We start from the raw sequence: 23,570 nt of genomic DNA, 5'->3' as shown, positions 1-23,570 counted from the left end.
ACAAATGAACTTATTTACAAAACAGAAACACATTCACTGACATAGAAAACAAACTTATGGTTACCAAAGGGGAAGAGGTGAAGGGATAAATTAGGAGTTTGTGATTAACAGATACACATACATTATATATATATAATAATATATATTATTATATAGTAATATATAAAATAGATAAACAACAAGGTCCTACTGTATAGCACAGGGAGCTATATTCAATATCTTGTAATAACCTATAATGGAAAAAATCTAAAAAAGTAAATATAACTGAATCACTTTGCTGTGTATCTGAAACTAACATGACATTATAAATCAACTATACTTCAATAAAGCAAAACAAATAACAGAAAAAAATGTTTAGAGCAACAACCTACAAAATATAAAAATATAAAAAACGTAGGATTTAAATTCGTGTGTAAGACCTATATGAAAAAAAATGCAAATATTTACTAAAAAAAAGAAAAGCTATAATTTAAGCTGACCTTGTTCCTGAATTGGAAGAATCAGTTTTGCAGAGATATAACTTCTTTCTCAATTTGAAAACTGCTTAAATGTAATTCCAATCAAAATGATCATAAAACTAATCTGGGGGCTTCCCTGGTGGCACAGTGGTTAAGAATCCCCCTGCCAATGCAGGGGACATGGGTTCGAGCCCTTGTCCGGGAAGATACCACATGCTGCGGAGCAACTAAGCCCTTGCACCACAACTACTGAGCCTGCGTGCCACAACTACTGAAGCCCATGTGCCTAGTGCCCGTGCTCCACAACAAGAGAAGCCACCGCAATGAGAAGCCCGCACCACAAGAGTAGCCCCCACTCATCGCAACTAGAGAAAGCCCGCACACAGCAACAAAGACCCAACGCAGCCAACAATTAAAAAAAAAAAAAAAAAAACCTCATCTGGACTAATAAACTTATAAAAATAGTCAAAATATTCTTAAAAAACAAAGAATTTTGAGTTATAATTATCAGGTGTTATAATCTCTAGTAATTAAGACATTAAAATGGCAAATTAAAGCATGAATTTATTTCATTTCTCTCCCAATTTTTTTTCAAGATGAATATAAAAAAATAAGTCCACAAAGACAGCAACAGTGGAGATTTTTCTTTTGTCTTCATCATCTAGGGAAGTAATCTGGGATTTTGAGAGGTCATTTTACATGTATAACTACCATTTATAGAATGATTACTCCATGCCAGGTGCTGTATTATGCATCTTACACATATAACTTCATTTGATCCATACAACCTTACAGTGTGTTATCTGGTATTATCTGCATCAGCCATTTGAAAAAATTTTGTGAGAAATTAAATAGAGTAGTAACTGATTTCACAGGGCAGAGGAAGCAAACCAGTTTGCCCCAGAAAACCCAGGAGGGGCTCATAACTGACCTGCTATAATGGATGATGTAGATAAGGTTCCATATAACAAAGAGAGGTTGAAAGACTGCATACAGGAGCCATAAATCCCTCCTCCTACACATCACATCTCTACTCACAAGACAGTCTCTGCATTAAGTTAAAAGGAGACATCCAGGGCCCAGGACACCAGGTGCAGTTGTGGGCATGAGTGAGAGCTGAAAAGAGAATTCACTGAAAGTCTGTTTTGGGAACACCGTCACTTCCAGTCCCTTTTTGCTGTCACATGTGCAAAGTATTAACAGCCGGAAGAACCACAGGATCTTCTGGAGAGCAACGCAGCACCAAACAAAGGACTCAGTCTCAAGACTGATACGTAGGATAACTGCCCAAACAGACGGCTTTCTACCCAGCGATTCAAGAGTGAAGTTCCCTGTAACATTTAAATATGAAAGAACATCCAAGGATCAAATGGAAAGGCCCTGGAGAGAAAAAGTAAATCTAAGATAACGAGAAAAAGAGATCTTGGTTCCGTGAAACACATACTGCGCAGAAAATAATATTTAAAAAGAATTTTTTTCTAGAGGGATAAATAAAGGGCATCCAGAAATAAACATAGTATTTTAACGAAAAAGAAATAATCAGGGAACAAGAAATAGGTCTTGGAAATTAGAACTTTGACAGTTGAAATTAAAAATTCAACAGATGGCTGGAATTTACATAGGCAAGGAAATGTCCCAGAAACAGAAAAAGCAGCTTGGGAGACTCACAAAAAATTGCAGAAAAAGATATAAGACAAAGAGATTCAGTCCATGGTAACTGGATTTCCAGGATAATTGGACTTCCAGAAAGAGATAAACTGAAGGGTGGGAGAACATTATAATTTGTATAAAAAGTAATAAAATAAATTTTCCCAGATTTGAGAGATCCATCATGTATCCAGTACAATAAATTTAAAAAGCTAAACAACAGGCACATGTTCTTCCAATTCCAGTATATCAGAGACAAAGATTACAAGAGCCCCAAGGAGTATGAGGACACAGGTTCTGAGTAAAAGAAGGAGAATCAGAGTTGCACTGGGCATCCAAATAGCAACAGTAGATATAACTCTGGTATAAACGCTGGTAACCTTGCTACCTCTCTACTCCTCCTCTGAGAAAGCAAACAAAACAGTGAGGAAAAATAACAAATAAGTAACCAAATATTCTTTTTCAATGCCCCACTTTCTCAGCAAATAGGTGACAGAAAAAATCTGCAAAACTCTAAAGAAACGCGGACTTGCCTGGTGGCAACAGTGGTTAAGAATCCGCCTGCCAATGTAGGGGACACAGGTTCGAGCCCTGGTCCGGGAAGATCCCACATGCCACGGAGCAACTAAGCCTGTGCACCACAACTACTGAGCCTGCGCTCTAGAGCCCGCGAGACACAACTGCTGAGCCCGCGTGCCTAGAGCCCGTGCTCTGCAACAAGAGAAGCCACTGCAATAAGAAGCCCGTGCACCGCAACAAAGAGGAGCCCCCGCTCACCGCAACTAGAGGAAGCCTGCGTGCAGCAATGAGGACCCAACAGAGCCAAAAATAAATATAAATAAATAAAATTAAATTTTAAAAAACTCTAAAGAAATGCAATTAAAATTAAACAGAAAATGCAAAGGAAATGTCAAGGGGCCTCATGAGTGGCAGATCTCAGAAAGTACCAGGCAAGTATACTTCCTGAAAGGCAGAAACTCCTCCAGAAATGCAAAATCTAGAATCTGTAAATCCAACAACTGAGGGGGGAGGTGAGCTGAGCTTCAGCAGAAGTCAGATGCAGAGAGAACAGGCACAGAGAGCATCTGGAGGGCTCCCGGCAGCAGATCTCAGAAAGGTCCAGCAAAAACATACACCCTGGGGTGCAGGGCTCATCTGGAAGAGCAGGGGCTTTGTCCTCTGTCTGCTGTGCTGGTGAAGGACCTGGGGATGCAGGGCCAGTGACAAGTCCTCTCCAACTGAGCCTGGGTCAGATGACAGAGCAAGCAGGGCTACACAAAACATTCCTCAGAAGAGCCACAGCAGCCAGAGTCAGTGGTCTCTGTGAAGCAAAGAGGGCCCCTCCCACCATCCACAAACCCAGATGCAAATAGCTGAGCTGGGAAAAACCAAGTCATTAAGAAACAAGTGTTCATGAAAGGCTATGGCACAGCATCGGTAAGTGATTTTATAAGAAAAAATGTGGGAAAGAGCTGCAAAATTGTCAAATGCAAGAAAGACATTCACAGAAAAACACTGCCATAGAACAGATGAAAACACTGAGCGCACATTCCAGCACAGGGTAGAACTCTCTGTTGAGACTGTCATCTCCAGGGAGGATGCAGAACACAGGGCAGGAACTCAGATGTTAATAAATTTTTCTTTGGCACTTTTGTTGCACTAACTATAGACTTAGGAAGTCCTTTTCCTTTAGAGAACATAAAAATATTCACCCCTGCTTACTTTGCTGTAATGGCTTCACTTTTAGCTCTTTACTCCATCTTTAATTTTTTCCTGGGATTTGGTTTGAGGCAGGAATATACTTAAATTTTTTCAGTATACCTATTTTATTTTGGGATGGGGAGATGCATATTTCCAAGAAACGACATTGCATGCTCATGGGCCTGCTAGAAAGTCTCTGGTTTGATGCGTCACTTGTACTGAGGGTGGAATCTACTTGCAGCTTCTTCACGAGCTTGTGCTCCGATCGGGACAGCCCAGCAATGTCATGGGTGTCTCCCAGCCTGTCACTGCACCTGTCCTTGTGCTCACTGCCAGGGAGGCTGCAGAGTCTCCAACAAGATCCAACGTTAAGACTTACAACTGAAGGTGCTTTTGTTTCAGGTACCTATAAAACCTATAAAAAGCAAATTTAAAAAAACAGGGCAAATTTATGGCAGTTTTATAATACTTTTAATAGTTACATGTTATTTTTATATCTACTACATTTTTTTGCTCAAAAATGCAAATTATTAATAACTATTATTCATGAGGAGAACTGGGAACTGTATAATTTATTCAGAGGAATTCCACCATAGAAACTAAAGTATTTTAGATATATTTTTATCTCAAGTGACATAAAAAAAAAGTATTACAGAAGTTTTAAAACACAAAGTAAAATGAACCCCCAGTACACCCATACATAACCATCATCTTTAAAAAATTATCAACTATTCTGTCATTCTTCAAGTCACATTTATTGATTGCTTGTTAAGTTTCTGGAAAATGTCCAAGCCTCCCTTACCTCATTTAAAGCTAACAAATCCAACGAACGAGGTTGTGGCAGAATTAGTGTGAAGCTAACAGTTTACTTGCATTGGATACCTTCCAACAAAGGGGCCCTAGAAATATGTTCACATGGTTATGTTTCTGTAAAATTTGCAAAAATTACACATTTTAACCATAATCCATTAAGAGCACAGCACTGTCTCTTTCCACTTCAACTGCTCCTCCTTTGTGCCTTCTCCTCCTGCTCCTCCGCAAAGTGGCAGTGAGCACTTCTAAGATTTTATTAAGGGTTGACTGGGATATACTTTTGTGTTCTGTAATCTCTTCCATGTGTAATTAATTACATTATTGGTGGCCATCTCAGTTTGGGATGTCTTCTAGAAATACTCTGAATGTGGTCAATTTAAAGAATATTTAAGAGCACTCACTCCATAGAAAATTTAAAATGCACCAAAGTCTTACAGCTCAGATTTCAAAGAAACTCAATAGAAGTTTCCTCAAATTTGACAACAATCAAAAAAAATTACACCGTATTACTAACAAACGGTTGAGAATTTGAAAGAAACCTCTGTAAACTGTCAAAAATAAAAACCAAATTTCCATCAACTATGTTAAAAGATACTCAAAATGAGCTTCCTATTACTCTTATTACTATAGAAAAATATATTAAAAATTTGTCAAATGAAAAGACAATATGTATGCTTTTCTTGGTCTAAATAATATTTCAAATTGCATCTAACACTGTATTCATAGTTTTGTGGGGGGGTTTCTTAAACAGAGCTTGCCAAACTCAATAAGCAATAAGCCCCACAAAACCTGGAACCATTTATGAGGTTATTATATTATCCTTGTTGAAAGATCAGTTCTTCAAGGTCATGCAGATATTAAAAGGCAGAACATGATTTAAAACCACAGTTTCAAAATACTGGATAGTAAATACAAAGAACGATACGGTAAGTGCTGGTTATCTGTTCATGACAAACTCTGTGATTATGGCAATTCATTTAACCTCTTGAAACTTGTTTCGCTGAGTACAGAAAAGAGATCCTACTAGATCATCTTTAAGTTGTCCCTTCAAAACTAGACCAATGGCAGCTACCTTGAACTCAGTACTGGGTGGAGGACATAGTCTATCATGGGGCATGGGTTGCTAGGCTCTTGGACACGTTAAAATTTGTAGAAATTTGGTGATTTTTTTGTTTATATTACTTTCCTAATAATGACTGTAGGAAAACAGCCTGTCCCACTCCCCCACCAAAAAGAATATATAGGAGTAAAGAAGTGTAATTACACTTAGGGTTCTGTTGAGTTAACCAGCCTAGAAGAGAAAAAAATACAGCCATATACTACTGGGCAGTGCTGTATTTGACTAACTCATAAAGCATGTCTAGATGAGGGTTTTTTTATTTTTTAATTGAATTTTTTTGAGATAATTTAGATTCACATGCAGTTGTAAGGATTTCAATACCTAGAGACACCATGTATCTTCTTCTCAGTTTTCCCTTGGTGAATCTTGCAAAACTATAGTACAATATCACAACCAGGATACTGAGTGACACAGTCAAGATACAGAATACTTCCATTACCACAGATCCCTACCACTGTCCTTTTATAGTCACCCTCACTTCCCTGACATCCTTGCCACCTCCTTAACCTTAAGAATTTTGTCATTTCAAGAATGTTATACAAATGGAATCATACAATATGTGATCCTTTGAGATTGACTTTTGTCACTCAGGATAATTAAGTTGTTTTAAATAACAAAAGTCTGTTCCTCCTTACTGCTGAGTAGTACTCTATGCTCTGGAGGCACCACAGCACTTTTGTGCATGTAGATGTTTGGTGGTTTCAGCACCATTTGTTGAAAAGACTACCCTTTCTCCGTTGAATTGCTTTTGCTCCTGTCAAAGGTCAGCTGATTGTATGCTTGCGGATCCATTTCTGGGTCCTGTGTTCTGTTTCATTATCTATTTGTCCACTCTGTCACTACCAACTGTCACTTTTTGGTGAGTCATGAAGCTGGAGAGTCACTCCTCCAACTTTGCTCTTTTTCTTCAATACGGTGTTGGCTATTCTGGGTCTTTGCTTTGCCATATAAACTTTAGAATCAGTTTGTTGATATCCACAAAGTAACTTGCTAGAATTCTCATCTGGATTACACTGAATCTACAAATCAAATTGAAAGGACTGATATCTTAACAATATTGAGTCTTGCTATCCATGAACCCAGAATATCTACTTACTTAGATCTTCTTGGATTTCTTTCTTCAGAATTTTAGTTTTCCTCATATATTTCTGTACACAATTTTTCCTTACATACATATTTCCTAACACATATATTCCCTTACACATATTTTGTTAGATTTATACCTAAATATTTCTTGTAGAAAACACACAGTTGGTTCTTACTTTTTTTAATCTACTCGACAATCTCTTTTAATTAGTATATTTTGACTATTCACATTTAAAGTGACTATTGGGGGAATTCACTGGTAGTCCAGTGGTTAGGACTCTGTACTCCCACTGCAGGGGGCCCAGGTTCAATCCCTGGTTGGGGAACTAGGATCCCACAAGCCGTGTGGTGTGGCCAAAAATAAAAATAAAAAAATAAAGTGACTACTGGTATAGATAGATTAACATATACTACATTTGTAACTTTTCTACCTGTTACCTTGTTCTTTTTTCTTTCTTCTTTTTTTGTTTTTTGGTTTTTAAAAAAAATATTTATTTCATTTCTTTTTTTGGCTGCGTTGGGTCTTCGTTGCAGCACGCAGGCTTCTCTCTAGTTGAAGTGTGCAGGCTTTCTCTCTCTAGTTGTGGTGCGGGCTCCAAAGCACGTGGGCTCTGTAGTTTGCGGCTCGTGGGCTCTCTTGTTGAGGCGGGCGAGCTCAGTAGTTGTGACGTGTGGGCTTAGTTGCCCCACAGAACGAGGGATCTTAGTTCCCCAACCAGATAACAAAACCGTGTCCCGGTCACTGGAAGGCGGATTCTTTATCACTGGACCACCAGGGAAGTCCCTTTTTGTTTTTGCTTTTGTTTTTGTTTTCCAATCTTTTCTCCCTTCTCTGGTTTTAATTGAGCATTTTATATGATCCTATTTTATCTTCTCTCTTAGCATATCAATTATACTTTAAAAAATCTTTTTTAAATTTTAGTGGTTTCTCTAGTGTTTGCAACATATATTTACAACAAATCTAAGTCCACTTTCAAACAACACAATACTGCTTCATGCTTACCCTTATTTTTTACTTACTATATTTTCTTCCTTCCTGATGTTCCAAGATTCCTCCTTTAATGGTTTGTTTACAGAAGTTCCCTTAAACATTCATTTTAGCATTAGTCTGTTGATGACAAATTTCCTTAGTTTTCCTTCATCTGAGAATGTTTTGATTTCTCCTTCATTCCTGAAAGATATTTTCACCAGATAATCTATGTTGACAGTTCTGTCAGTATTTGAAAAATGTTGTGCCTCTTTCTGGCCTCTTCCGTCATTCAAATTATTTTTCTCTATATGTAAGGTGCCTTTCTTCCTCAATGCTGTCAAGACTTCTGTCTTTAGTTTTCCAAAGTCTGACTCTGATATATACTGGTGTGGATTTCTTAAATTCACTCAGCTTCTTGAATTGAGATTTGTCTTTGCTCAATGGGGGAAGTTTTCAGACAATATATCTTCAAATACTTTTCTAGCCCTGCCCTCCTCCTTTCCTTCTGGTTCTCTGATGATATGAATATTAGCTTCTTTGTTATAGTCCCACAGGTACCTGTGGCTGGATTCTTTTTTTCCCCAGTCTATTTCCTCTCTTGTTCAGATTGTGTAATTTCTATTGTTTTACCTTCAACTTCACCGATTCCTTCCTCTGTCCCATCCATTCCTCTCTTGAGTCAATCCATTGAGTTTTTTTATTTTGGTTATTGTATTTTTCATTACTAAAATTTCCATTTGGTTCTTTATATCTTCTATTTCTTTGCTGAGACTTCCTCTTTTTTGTGCGGAGACATTCTATGTTTTCATTTGTTTCAAAAACATGTCTTAATTGCTTGCTGAAGCTTTAAAATCTGTGTCAGATAATTCTAGCATCTATGGCAACTCAGTGTTGGTATCTATTGTCTTTTTCACTCAAGATATTCCTGGTTCTAGGAATGACATGTGACTTTTTATTGAAACAGACATAGACATATTGGTATTATGAGACTCTAGATCATAAACTTTCTGCTTCAGTTGGTTTCCGCTGACACCAGTTTAGGAGCAGAAAGGGGGATGTTGTTTGTTGCCTGGTTACTACCAGGTAGTAAAGAAGTCCAAGCTCCCTAGTTAGCTTCTGTTAATACCTGAAGTTGGGGGAAGAGGCTCCTTAATGCTGAGCAAAGGTAAACGTTATGACTCTCCATTAGGCCTCCTCCGACATCAACCCAGTGGGATGGGATTCAGGTCAGCGGTACTTCATTATAAGCTGGCAAAGATGGAAGTCCAGGCTCCCCACTTGGCCTTTGGTGGTTTGGGTGAAGCTGCAGTGTTCTCTGTGGTATTTGGCTGAAGCAGAGAGGTTATTGTGTAAAATAATGTTTTCTGTCTTGCTAACCTGCCCCTCCCTGATCTTTTGAAGAGAAGACAGGCTTTTTGCAGGGCTTTCTTGTCTGCATCCATTGGCATTTCCAGGTTGCTAGCTTCTTCAGTTCCAAGTCTGGGATATGAGGCAAATAGAAAACTCAGGGAACTCACCATTCTGTCATTCTGTGAGTTCTAAAGTTCATAGCTGGTCTGCCTTCTCTCCATCTTTCAGTCTTCTTATGTTTATAAATAATGTTCAGGGTTTCTAGTACATAGCAGGAGGAATACCAAAGTACATTCCCCATCCATTTACCCTCAACTTTTGATTTTATATCTATCTCCTCTAAACAGACATTATTGAGTCTTGCTATTTATTCATTTTGGTTCATCTCTGCCTTATTAATTGCTGTGTTTAGACCATTATTATTATTTTAATAAATTTATTTTATTTATTTATTTTTGGCTGCGTTGGGTCTTCGTTGCCACGCGTGGGCCTTCTCTAGTTGTGGTCGGGGGCTACTCTTCATTGTGGTGTGAGGGCTTTCCATTGCAGTGGCTTCTCGTGTTTCGGAGCACAGGCTCTAGGCGTGCGGGCCTCAGTAGTTGTGGCATGTGGGCTCAGCAGCTGTGGCTCACAGGCTCTAGCAAGCTCAGCAGTTGTGGCGCACAGGCTTATTTGCTCTGCGGCATGTGGGATCCTCCCGGACCAGGGCTCAAACCCATGTCCCCTGCATTGGCAGGCAGATTCCTAACCACTGCACCACGAGGGAAGCCCAGACCATTATTATTTAACGTAATTATTGCTATGGCTATATTTAAACCTATAATTGTACGTTTTGTTTCTACTGTTTTGTTCTTCTGTACCTTTTCCTGCCTTTTAAAAAAGTATTTAAACATTTTTAAAACTTCCATTTTATTTATATTTTTTAGTTATACAATCTTTTCTATGTAGTTAATATTGTACCACTTCATGTAATACATAGAAACTTTGCAACCATACACTTCACTATACCTAACCTCTACTATTTTATGCTCTAGTTCAGCGGTCCCCAACTTTTTTGGCACCAGGGACCGCTTTTGTGGAAAACAATTTTTCCACGGCGGGGGGGGTTGTGTGTGTGTGTGGGGGGGGGGGTCAGGCGGTAAGGCAAGTGATGGGGAGTGGCAAATGAAGCTTTGCTTGCTCGCCCGCCACTCATGTCCTGCTGTGCGGCCCAGTTCCTAACAGGCTACGGACCAGTATCAGTCCGTGGCCCGGGGGTTGGGGACCCCTGCTCTAACTGTCATGTGTCTAGTACAAATGACAAAATAATGTTACAACTTTTGCTTTCTTTTAAAGAAATTAACAAGAAAAAAATGGTATTTTATATTTGCCTATTTAACCATTTCTCATGCTCTTTGGTCAAATCTGCACCACTTCTCAAAACTTGAGGATTACCAAAGTGCACCATTTTCCTCTAATGTGGATGAATATAAATTTCATATTAAGACTGTTCCTCACCTTCCTCATTAACTCATGACAAGTACAGAAATATCACTTGGCACCAACGTGCTTGTAAATTAAAACACAAACTTAAGCAATAAAACCAGGTAGCAGTACTGATTATAAGGTAAGCTGGTTATAAGATGTTTTTGTTTTTCACACTATCAACTGCAATTTTAAGAAAACGTTAAATATAAAAATCTTGTTGAAAATTCTCTGTCCAAACCCTGAACATCTCTACAATATTAAAAAAACAGGAAATATTTTCAACTCATTTTTAAGAGTACCTCTATTTCTCTTCAAAGTAAACATGAAAGGTTATATAAGGCATAACTATATACCTGAAATTTAAAACAGAAGAGTATCTTATTTCCCTTAGAAGTTCACTGGGAAATAGGAATATTTGGAGATGTAAACGATTCATAAAAATGAACTGATATGTAGGAAATGTCCAATACTACACAAGCATTTACTGAGCTTCTACTATGTGCTAGACATTGCTAATAACCAGGGTTATAGACTCTTTTCAAGAAACTCACTACCTAGTAAGGGAGAAGGACAAAAAAAATGAACTCTTATTATAAGGAAACCAGAAAGGTTGAACTTTACTATCTTGAAGAAAGTGGGGAACTAGTAAAGGATTTTCACTAGGGGAGAAAAATGGTAAACCTCATAGACTGGCTAAACTACCATCCACTCCCCTTCTCCCGCTTGCCTACCTTTATTACAGAAGCTAGGAATGGTAAAAATTCACATTCCAAGCCTCTACTGCAATGAGGGATGGCCACATTGATACAGTTCTTGCCAGTGAAATGCAAATCTACTTGAAAAGGCTTCTGGCAAAGCTTTTGATTTTTTGATATCCAGGGCTTGTTCCACCCCTTGCCTTCTTGCCTTAAATCCAGCATGTGTAAAACTGTGCCAGTCATGCTATAACCCTAAGGGAAAGGCCAAAAGCATCCCAGGTCACACAGCAATGATACCATTGAGCTACTCTAGCAAAGCCTGCAGCCATCTCCAGATTTCTTGTTATTCAAAATGATAAGTCCATTCAAGTGATTTAAGTTGGGTTTTCTGTTATGAGTCTGAATGTCTTCTTGACCAATAAAAGTTATAAGAATAAATGCGTATTTCAGAATGGCCATTTCTGAGTTACTGTGGAGGATGGATTAGGAAGGGACAAGAATGAAGGTAGTGAGACTTGTTATGAAGTTATTATTGTACTCTAAGCAAGAGAAACAAGGGCAGTGATGATAGTGAGGAAAATATAGATTCAGAGATATTTAAAAGGTGAGAGAGAAAAGGCAAGATACAGAAAAGGTTTCAAATATCTTCTAAGTTTCGAGTTTGAGAAACTAGGTGGATAGTCATGCCATTCTCCAAAACAGACATGGTGAGGCATAAGTTCAGCTTTGGACATATTCAGCTTGGATACCTATGGGACAACACGTGAAAATGGTAAGGCAGTTGACTATGGATCTTGAAGTCAAGAGTGAGGTCTGGATTAGACAAACCCAGATTTGAGAGTACCGTCAGATACAGAGTACTGTCCAATGGAATTATAATGTAATTCTAATTACATATGTAATTCTAAAGTTAAAATAAACAGATGGATTTAATTTTAATATTTTATTTAACTCAGTTTTTCCAAAATATTATTTCAACATGTTATCAATATAAAGTTATTAATGTGGATGATTTACATACTAAGTCTTTAAAATCTGATGTGTATTTTATACTTAAAGCTCATCTCAATTCATCTGAATGCCTTTTTCATCACAAATACTTGATCTATACATAAATTTCATAAAACTTACAGTTGAAAAAAGTAGATTCACATACCCATACTGTTCCAAACACATTTAAGTTTGCCAGTACCTGAAAGAAAATTTTTCCTTTACTTTTTAAATCCACACTGGAAAAATCCTGTTCATCTGTTTTAAAAAAATTGATTTGCCTTCAGAGCAAAAGCACATCAGTTTGAAAACTACATTTGTCCAAGTTAAGTAAATTCAATAAATCTTGTGTCAGCTCAGTATTGCTAACACTGAACTCAGAGTTACTGGGTAAATTGAAAAGCAACTCTAAACAATAAGTAACATTTTTCAAATTTTTCATGTAGTTTTTGTAGTAAATTTACCTGTCAAAAACAGTTAAAATCTTATGCATACCAATTCATATTAGAAAAATGTGTAAAGTTATTCTGACTTTTATTTTTAAAAGTTTCAATTTCAAAATAAATTCTAGAGGCTTCCCTAGTAGCACAGTTAAGAATCCGCCTGCCAATGCAGGGAACACGGGTTTGAGCCCTGGTCCGGGAAGATCCCACGTGCCGCAGAGCAACAAAGCCCACGTGCCTAGAGCCCATGCTCCGCAACAAGAGAAGCCACCGCAATGAGAGGCCCGCGCACCGCAACGAAGAGTAGCCCCTGCTCACCGCAACTAGAGAAAGCCCGCACGCAGCAACGTAGATCCAATGCAGCCAAAGATAAATAAATAAATAAATACTAAAAAAATTTTTTCTTTAATAAATAAATAAATTCTAGTACTTGTCTAGGTAGCACAAGTAGGCTTTTTCCCTTACTTGGAGCTTCAAATTTAGATCATTCATATTCTGTGTAATACTGAGCAGAAAACAAACGACCCAATTTTCTCTTTGATTATTAATTAAATATTTGGCTAGCATTTCTGTTGTTGCAAGAACATCCTGAACTGGTGTTAACGGTACAGTAAGTTTTGTAGAACTTTTCCACAAGTCAACCAACTGGCAGAGTACACAAATCACTAAATTCATTGTCTTTTAATTTGTTCAGCAATCCTGTAAGCTGATGTTGGCTCATAGCACTTAACACCTAACAACTGTACCCATGACACTACCACAGAGACCATTTCGGAAAACTGAGCACAAGTACTCTCAAACTGTATCATACAGTGGAATGAAGAAATAGGGGAAACACCAAGCTCATTTAAAAATTCCAATGAAATCTGACTTTTGACCTAACCTAGCTGGAATGCCATTTATTGTGACAAGAAGTAATTTTTTCTCATCTAGATTAAACTCTTTTGATAATTTAAAGATTAAAATATAGCTATACAGGCCATGAATTGAAATTATTTCTTTGTAAATTTTTAAGTCCTATGAGACAAAATGCACTCCAAGTATTACTTGGACAGCACATTTTCTATTACATAACTCATCTAAAGCTAAAGAAAAGTACTTGTAATTTTTCAGATTTTGAATCAATTAATCTTTAATATTGTTAAAAATTCCTGTATTCTACAAGCAACATTTGGTGACAACTAAAGACTTTGTACTTTTTTTATAAGACTTTTTAGGCTTTAACTCATAAATTTCTAACAATTTCTATAACTGAAATAATGAACTTTACTATCCATCTATCTAAAACTAGTTCTTTTTCATGCAAAAATCCAAGCTGTTTTATATTTGGCCAAACTTAACTCAATCCTCTTAAAAATTTTTCAAAAAAATTCTGTTGGACATTTCATTGTGATTTCAGGCGACTAAATTTCAATTCTTTTTTGACTTTTGAAAGGTAACTTCATTCACTCATTCATCATGCATTTGCTGGAACTGTCTCAATATTGTTACTTTACTGTCTTATTTTTTGTTAAATTATAGCTTGTTTTTCTCTGCCACAACAAACTGCAATCGTCATTCACTGTGAAATCTGCAACATACCTTCTTCCAGTCTTTGTTTACTGTCCCAGTTGTAGGACTAGCTTCTGCAGTTCTACTTGTTTCTTTTTCAGTATGCCTTCATTTTAAAATTTAAAGTTCGTTCATATTCATGTCTAAACTAGAAAAATAATAAGTAAAACAAGTATATCAATTACCAATTATTTACAGAAGTAATCACTGTAATTCCTGTTGTCAGCATAAAATATTCAGATAAATACACTACGTTACATTGATTCATAGGAAAAAATAATTTACACTGAATCCAACACCAACTCAATCAGTTATGTTTATATGTAATACCAGACATAGCACTTGGAGTCTGACAAGCACACTCCAACAATCACACCTTAAGCAAGATAAAGTTAAATGTATTTTTAAAAAAACAAATAAGTTGAGTTCAACAAAAATATTTCACACTGCTTTAATTTTTATGTTTAATTAAAATTAATTTAAAAATTTACTTTCTTAGTCCTACCGAACTCATTTCAAATGCTTAATAGCCACATGTTGCTAGTGGTTACTGTATTAGATAGTGCAGATATGGAAATGAGAAAGACAAAAGTCACAAGGCTTGCAGTTTTTATTCCATTTCTCTTTTATTTGATATAACTTCCAGGACTTAGAAGTTATCTAGGTTATATTACACTTTCGTATCCTCACAAAAAATAAAACAAAGCAAAAATGGAATTGTTGGATGTTCTGTATAGGATTCCCTGAAATATGTATTTGGCCCACTCTAGCAGACATTGACCAACCTCTAAAAACCCATTGCTCCTACAAACAATCAACTTTATCTCTTTGGAGAATGTCTTTTAAACAGCAACGTGCTGAATAAAGTTTAACAACTGGCTTTTGAAATAAAAATGTATGTATATAAAAAATGTGCAGCATACAATTTACAAATGATAAAATCATGCACAATACTCTTTTCTCTTTGGCCGCGCCACGCGGCTTGCAGGATCTTAGTTCCTGGACCAGGAATTGAACCCAGGCCACGGCAGTGAAAGCGCCAAGACCTAACCAGGGAATTCCCACACAATACTCTTTATGGTACGTTCCATATAGCCAACTGATTCTCATAGGCTTTTGTTGACTTTTGCCGAACTCTTGTATCTGTAGCTAACCTGTGATTGCAATTTGACCAGGATTTTACAAAGGGAGTTGCATCCCAATCAGCTAACTATTTTCCCAACAAACTTATTGTCATTAAATCTGATATATGACCTACTGTTAAACTATTTCTCACCCTTGTACAAATTATGTTCATTACATTGAAACCTCTTTCAGCTTCAGCACTATTGACTGCAATGGTGCTAACTATCTTTTTAGCTTTTTGTACGGTTGTAGGAATTGAAACATTGTTTGACTTTACATTATTATTTACAAATTCCCGAAAATCATTCAAATCAATTTTGAATTTTAAAATTTCACACAAATGAAATAATTTTTTTTCACCAGTTATCCATGGTGAAGTTATTTCTTCATAAGGCCATGTAGAAGGTTCTAGCAAATTAAAATAATTAAAAATACTTTCATCATGGTTCCTGTCAGATAAAAGACGTAAGTTCATGTGTTGAATTATATTTTCTAGTAACATGTTCCTAGGAAGGGCATTAAATTTATTATTTTTATTAAATGGAATATCTTTAAACTTATCTGACTTAATCAAACCTTCAATTTGAGATTCATGCTTTCCAGCACCAATTTTTAAATTTTCCAAGGATTTTATGGTGCGTTTGATCAATTTTTGTGCTTTCTGAATGTTAGTTGAGCTTGACTGTAACGCAGTTGAAAGTAGTGAAAATTCTTCAAGAATGTCAATCATTAAAGCAAGGTCTTGCAAGAAATTAATGTTAGATAATCTCTTTGCCAAACCAAAATGAGAATGAGAAAAATGCATATATAATACAGGATATGCACGCCATACAGCAGTAGCAGCTTGTAAACCACATGCCGCCCATTTTGGTCCCATTATCCGGCCAATTTTAACAATTTCAATTTCAAGATCTTTAGTTACATTTTCTAAAAGCTTGTTTTGATTTTTATTAGATTGATAATTAGAATAAATTTTGTTGAGAAATATTTTAAAATGATTCACCTGTTTTATTTCAGATATTGAATCATCAAGGGACAAGTGCAATCGATGGTTTAAACAGTTCCAAATAATGATTTCAGGAAAATTTTCTAACAACTTTGCAGCTACTCCAGACTTTCTTCCCAGCACTGTATTAGCACCATCAGAACAAAATGCAATTAAATTTGCTTTCAAATATTCATTAGTGAAACCACAATCATTTAAAGTACTCAATAATGTATTGAAAATACACTCTGCTGTGGTTGATGCCAGTTCTTTTAAAGCAACAAATAACATAACGGGTGCAGGAGTCGACTGAACTGTGCACTGGAGATAAATCACGAGGGTCCTTTTCTTTGAAACTGTGGATGCCTCATCAATTATAATACAGATTTTGGCATTTTCTTCTATAATATTCTTAAATATCATCATTTTCATTTCTTTTGCAATATGCTCTGCTATTCTTGTTGCACTGTATCGTGTATTTAAACAATTGACCTCTCCATTTTTCTCTTGTAATTCTATTGCCCCTTCAATATCAGATAAAGGTCTATTATGTTTTATTAAACTATAAACAGTATTAAAAACTTTCACAGTAGCATCAATATTTTTATTATTTTGTTTATGCACTAAATTAGAAACAGAGTCATTAATTGATTCCTTTAACAAATCCTGAATTTTACCATGGGCTTTAGAAACATCATGTTCCCTAATTTTTTTTCGCAGAGAAGCTTGTCTAGTAGTTTTATTACTACCGTTAGGGGTTACTGAATATGCAATCCACTCCTTGGACACATGGACATGCTTTTCTGCTTTCAATCCCAAATGCCGAATTTTTGAGCAATCCTTACATCCTAATTTACCTTCTTTTATTTCGAGCCATTTGTACTGTTCTGTAAACATAAGTGCTTGTTTTTCATTCCAACAATCTGGAAGCACAAGATTATCCATTTCTTCCTTTGATGAACATGATGGCTTTTCTTCAATGATTGGTTGTTCAACATATTTGAAATTTGATTCCTTAGACTTAGACAATCCACAATAGTTTTTGTTCCTATTGCTACTTTCTGTGTCTGTTTTCACTTTCTTCGCATTTAAAAAATGCAATAAATCACCCTGTCGTTTTGGCATTTTAGGGGACAAAATCTGAAAAATAATTTTACACATGTAAGTAAAAGTCATGATAACACTTTTAGGGTTAATGTAAAAACTTCTGTTAATGATTTCTTTATATAATTTTAGAAATAAATTTTAAACTAGAATACTTACCTTGATTTTCAGTTTATACCTATAACTTCAATATGACTTGCTATTTCTTGAAAAATGCACTATCAGTTTTTTAAATTCTATAGCCAATAATAATGTCACAAAATCTGACTGAACTTTTGATGATCACCCAATCCAACAGAAAAGTTGCTCATATGATTTACAAGTATAGTTCTAGTGTGAAGAGTGGTTGATACTTTCATTTACATTATTAAGAAGAATGTAAAAAAAGATGTATATCAGAACTCCACTCATTCATCAATGATAACATCAACATCTTTGTTGAATCAATGAAGAGTTTTCAAATACTGCAAGATTTCCTCAATTTTTTGTATAGCATAGAGTCTAGTAGTTAGAGACATATGTTTTTAGGCTTAATCTGCATTAACATTTCATCCATCACTTCCTTCCGTTTAGACAATCAACAAATAATAAATCACACCCTGCTCTGTACAATAGTTTGCCAATTACCTCGCTGTAAACACTTCCATCTTCCTTCAGGAGCACATTGTTATACCATATTTCTACCGCACAGTACAACAGATGTAAATAACCTCAAGTATGTAGATATTAGGGTATGAAGAGTTTTGAGCATCTATTACCTTAAACATAATGATAATCTATTTACTTTTAAACTTTTATATACTTGAATTTTTAAATTGATGTATAGCTGATTTACAATGTTATGTTAGTTTGTGGCATACAGCAAAGTGATTCAGTTATATATATTCTTTTTCACATTCTTTTCCATTATAGGTTATTACAAAATACAGTAGGACCTTGTTGTTTATCCACTTTATATACAGTAGTGTGTATTTGCAAATTCCTAACTCTTAATTCATCCCTCCCCTATCTTTCCCCTTCAGTAACCATAAATTTGTTTTCTATGTCTGTGAGTCTGTTTCTGTTTTGTAAATAAGTTCATTTGTATCATATTTTAGATTCCACATATTAAGTGATATCATATGGTTGGTGTTTGTCTTTCTCCTTCTGACTTACTTCACTTAGTATGTTAATCTCTAGGTCTATCCATGTTGCTGCAAATGGCATTATTTCATTCTTTCTTATGGCTGAGTTATACTTGAATTTTTAATAATGGCTATGTTTAACAATCAGCTCAAATTTAACAAACAATTCTTGCAAGCCAGTTCAAGCCACCTCCAGCACATACTGCACTTAATGACACAACTGAAGAAACACAAATATAATATACTTACATCACTATGATAGGTGCTACGCTCTTTATCATCACCACAGACCAGATCAATGTATTCAAGAACAGGTCTTGATGGTCCCTCCTAAAAAGGAAGTCAGCAAATTTACAAGTCATTAACAATCATTCAAACCAAATGTGCCTTTACAATCACTAGGGTTTTTTTGGTTGGAATTAGCAAGAATTCCTGTGAAGAGGTGGCCTTACCAGTGGTGCAAAATAATCAGAAACAGAACCAGCAGAGGTAAAGATTCAGAGAAGACCAATATGCAATGACGACAAAACCCAAAAAGAGCCTAAATCTATATAGAGGGAAAAAGCCATGTACTCCTTTGGAAATGGGAAATAGACCAGGGATAATGTTAAAAAAAACACAGATATCATGGTACAGTATTTTTTAACTGGGATGGTTATCAATAATATTTTACATATCTAAGCTCAAAAGCATGGAGTTCTTTGATATCTCTGCTTCATCCTCCATATCCTTACACAACCAAGTATCAAATCTCTTCAATCTTTTCTTTACACACATACTACCTTCAACATAGACCAGGCCTTAAATACCCCAGTTGAAAACCTAGATTTTATTTTACAGGCAAAGGAATAAACTAGTAGTGTCAAGACGGGAACCACATTAAAGCTGTGCTTCAAGAAGATTAGGAGACAGGACTTCCCTAAGACTCCATGCTCCCAATGCAGGGGGCCCAGGTTCGATCCCTGGTCAGAGAACTAGATCCCACATGCCATAACTAAAGATCCCATGTGCCCCAACTAAAGATCCTGTGTGCCACAACTAAAAAAAGATCCTGCAGGCCACAACGAAGATCCCACATGCTGCAAAGAAGATCCCACATGCCTCAACTAAGACCCAGCACAGCCAAATAAATAAATATTTAAAAAAATAAAAAATAAACTTGAACTGGTATTTATTTAAAAAAAAAAAAAAGAAGAAGATTAGGAGAGTATGAAATGTGGGATGATCAGTTAACAAGAAAACCAATGCAGACAAATGGTAATTTAATACTAAAGCAGAGTGAGGGTAAGGAGAATAATGAGCAAGTGCCCTCTTCTGTATGTACACTGCACTTCAGGAAAATTTACACCAAAGATAAGAGCTCTTTCTGTACTCCCCAACTTTCATCATTCCTTTCTTTCAGCATATTGTGTTTAGTTTGGGGCTTATGTATACGGCAGCATACAAAGAGGATGCTGTGCCATAATGCAGACTGAGGCTGGAAAATAAGATTTATACGATAAAACTAAGAAATCCAAACCAGAATACGTCAAGTAGTAACATACTTCTTGATAAAAGATATAAAAAAAACACAAAAATATTTTTGTATCTGAGAACCCTCAAGCAGAGCATTGTACCCAGTAGCATTTCATCTTTTTTGGATGGTACTATAAAAAACATAGTAATAAACACATCCTGATGGAACCCAGCATAGGATGGGGTGAGAGGAAAGTAATTCTGATCTGAATGTAGTTTAAAGTAGAATTAAATGATCATTTTTATGTGGCACCATTTAAATGCAACAGGAATATTTTTACTAGATTCTTCTCGTACTGCAATTCCACTCAGTGCATATAATTCATTTCTTATGGAGCTGTCAAATCTTCAATCCTCTAATTGTAAACAAGGCTATTTCTAAGAGGTTCTATCAAGCTGGATGTACACTACTCTGAATGCAAAGATACAAAAAATTCTCTATATTTAAAATAAAATTTAAATTAAGATTTCTAAACCTCACCTGAACACAAGCTGATATATTAACTCAGTCAGAATTTACAACGTGATTATGCATTTAATCCTGAGAGTATGACACAAAATTACACCTATTTATTTCTCCAACCTTAATTTTGTAGAATCCTACTGTTTCTCAAAATAAGGCACACAAATCATAAACACTTGTGTCACGCCTAGCTAGAGCTGCACAAAACACCATCAAGGTCATCGTATCCTATTCATTGTCTTTATACCACGGTCAGGAAGAACCTAAATTATTTTTCCTAATGACCCCTGCAATCCTCTTTCCAAATGTTTTTCAGTACAAAAACAGACATCATGGCTCTTCAATTTCCACAGCTACATCGCTTACTCCTCACCATATGGGGAGGCAAAGTCAGCATACAATCCTTCTTGGTATCCACAAATTAATAAAAGTTCCAAGTGTCAAGAAAAGAGTACCACATGCACTATTGTGGGGAAGAATGTCAAGGAAATTATCTTGATCTTGTAAAGAATTTCTATATAACCTTACTAGAACATGAAAATAATGTTACCACAATCTTTAGGGAGGGAATTTTGTTTGATTTAAAAACAAGTCATTTGCAAGAGAGAGGAGATATGGGGATATATGTGTATGTATAGCTGATTCACTTTGTTATAAAGCAGAAACTAAAACACCATTGTAAAGCAATTATACTCCAATAAAGATGTTAAAAAAAAAAAGAAAACTGAAAAAAAAAAATATAAAAACAAAAACAAGCCATTTACATGGTTGCCTTAAACCCACAGCAACTAAGAAACACACAAACATTAAACAGGCAAACCTTTAAAAAAGATTATACACCTTCAATAGCAAACCTCAACTAACTACAATATTCAAAAAGAGTAGTTCACAGTAGAAATATTCTCTAGCTAACTAAGATCCTACTTTAAGCAGAGCCTTTGTAAAACTTCAACAGTTTGGGGTGGAAATTATCCTCAAATGTATCATAGCGCCCCCTTCAGTTTTTGCAACCAATGTTTTACAAAGTGTGTTCACAGCTTCATACACCCCTGCATTTGCACCAACATGAAGATTCCTGGGCCCCACCTCCCATTTCTGATTCCATCGGTCTGGAGTGAGGTCCGGGAATCCACACACTTCTACTTACTAATGCTTGAAAACTACTGTCCAAAGGGAATAAAAACAGAAAGATACAGGATGCTCCTGGTGATACGGGCCCTTCATTGTGAACCTCGCCTGCTGGACTGTGCTGTAACAGGATGAGCTCAGAGCTTAGTGAAGTCTTCAAGCCACCCGCCTTCACGTTATGGAGACACCCAGGCTCAGAAGTTGAGTTCCTGCAGCCCTTTTGGTTTTCTACCTCATTCCTCATCACTAGCCGCCCCTTCTCCCTAACCTGTGTGCTATCTTTTAGAAGTTACTCTTAGTCTCATTTCAAAACAGTCTTAGGAGACCACAACCCTGCGTACATGAACGGCTATAAGTGCAAGGGGAGGGGCGAGATTCAGGGTACAACACGCACCGCAGGCCACAGGCTTTGTGATGCCTACTGGGGCTGCTCAGACACCTCTTCGGGCAAATTCCCTACTCCTATGCCCTGCTTCACAGTGTACAGTCCCTATCACACATTCACACACATTTGCTGCATGATGAACGAACAGGTGAGGGGTAATCACATCACGGCTTATCACGCATAGTCTCTGACTCGGAAAAACCCGAATATCGTCGCTACTTACACTAGCAAACTGAATGCCATCTTCATTTTCCTCCGGTGTTGACTCGGACGCCTCAGGCCCAGCTGGAGGGACACATTCCATTATCTATAAAAATAAGCCAAAACACAGTTATCTAGACAACCCCGCACTTACAGAAGGAGATTTTTCTGAAGGGAACTAAGAAGAAAAGCTCTCGCGGAGACCTAACGGAGCCCCAGCCGCCGCGAGCCCGAGCTCGCGTCCGTGGACCGCAGGGGCCCCTCCGCATCCCTTCTCCCAGAGGAGCAGGGAGCACGCTCCTCCAAGAGGCAGTCGGCCTCGGAACCCACGCCGCGCCCGCGCCGAGCAGCTGTCCCCGAGCCGGGCCGGGCGGCCATTGTTGCTGCGGGGCCCTCTCCCCAAGGCCCACTAGGTCCCCAGGCCCCAGACTCTAGGCCCCGAGACCCCCAGGCCCCTAGTCCGCCAGGCCCCAGACCCCAAGCCCCCCAGGCCGAAGCCCCCAGACCCCCAGGCCTCCTAGGCCCCAGACCCCCTAAGCTCCCCAGGCCCCCTAAGCCCCCCAGACCACAGGTCCGGCCCAGCACCCCCCAGACTCTGCACAAGGCCGGGCCCAGCCCGCTACTCACCTCCGACCCTGGGTCTTCCATCTTCCCGCCGCCGCCGCCACCGGCGGCGGAAAAGGCTGCAAAGCGCTTCCCGTGAGCAGCGGCCCAGTAGGCCCGTGAGCCCTGGCCTCCCTCGCAGAGCCCCAGACACCCTCGCCCGCCGCGCGGGCCGCTGGGAACTGTAGTTCCGACCGCACCAAGACCGCTCCGCGCGTGGAGGGGCGCGGGAAGACTGAGCTACTGCGCATGCGCTCCTCGAGAAGCTTTTGCCGCTCAAGTGGAATCATTAGGTGACTTTTCTCTCCCAACTTCTCTCTCTGTTTTCTGTTTTAGAACAAAATTGTGGTTTAGATAATAGATCAATGGTGTTAAAATGCTTTCTAGTGAAATAGTGACCAACCGTTTTCTTTAAAAAACACACAAACGATTGTTAATAGATAAAATGTGTGAAAACAGGTATTATCTGAGGACATGTAAAGTTTTTCCTCCGTTCCCCGTCAGCCTAAGATCACCTGTAGTCCGACGAACCTGTATTCCCACAGAATCACCTGTATGATTCTGACCCTGGCCTGCAGTGAGCGAGGCCATACAGCGGAAGAACTTCAGGAGACAAAGGAATGGAGTTATGAGATTTTAAGGA

The 23,570-nt window shown here is 37.6% G+C and overlaps 1 protein-coding gene across 6 annotated transcripts in view; it reads right to left on the bottom strand.

Annotated features, from left to right (window-relative positions):
- Positions 1 to 23,066, bottom strand: part of KIAA1586 (KIAA1586 ortholog) — a 29,883-nt gene extending 6,817 nt beyond the window's left edge. The window contains exons 1-7 of one of the 6 annotated variants that reach the window (XM_061195191.1): positions 22,952 to 23,066; positions 22,347 to 22,430; positions 18,882 to 18,962; positions 17,262 to 17,544; positions 14,325 to 14,442; positions 12,442 to 12,502; positions 3,927 to 4,221 (exon numbers count right to left, since the gene is read on the bottom strand). In XM_061195191.1, the coding sequence (XP_061051174.1) occupies positions 14,438 to 14,442; positions 17,262 to 17,544; positions 18,882 to 18,962; positions 22,347 to 22,430; positions 22,952 to 22,972 (474 nt within the window). In that variant the 5' untranslated portion in view covers positions 22,973 to 23,066 and the 3' untranslated portion in view covers positions 3,927 to 4,221; positions 12,442 to 12,502; positions 14,325 to 14,437. Of the gene's footprint in view, positions 1 to 3,926; positions 4,222 to 7,845; positions 7,997 to 12,441; positions 12,503 to 14,324; positions 14,443 to 17,261; positions 17,545 to 18,881; positions 18,963 to 22,346; positions 22,431 to 22,951 lie in introns of all 6 variants that reach the window. The other 5 variants (XM_061195190.1, XM_061195189.1, XM_061195188.1 and 2 more) reach the window with 5 other exon arrangements.
- Positions 23,067 to 23,570: the final 504 nt, after the last annotated feature.

This window comes from Eubalaena glacialis, chromosome 7 (genome assembly GCF_028564815.1).
Source record: "Eubalaena glacialis isolate mEubGla1 chromosome 7, mEubGla1.1.hap2.+ XY, whole genome shotgun sequence".
Lineage (NCBI taxonomy): Eukaryota > Metazoa > Chordata > Mammalia > Artiodactyla > Balaenidae > Eubalaena > Eubalaena glacialis.
This window is presented reverse-complemented; position numbering and strand designations above follow the sequence as displayed.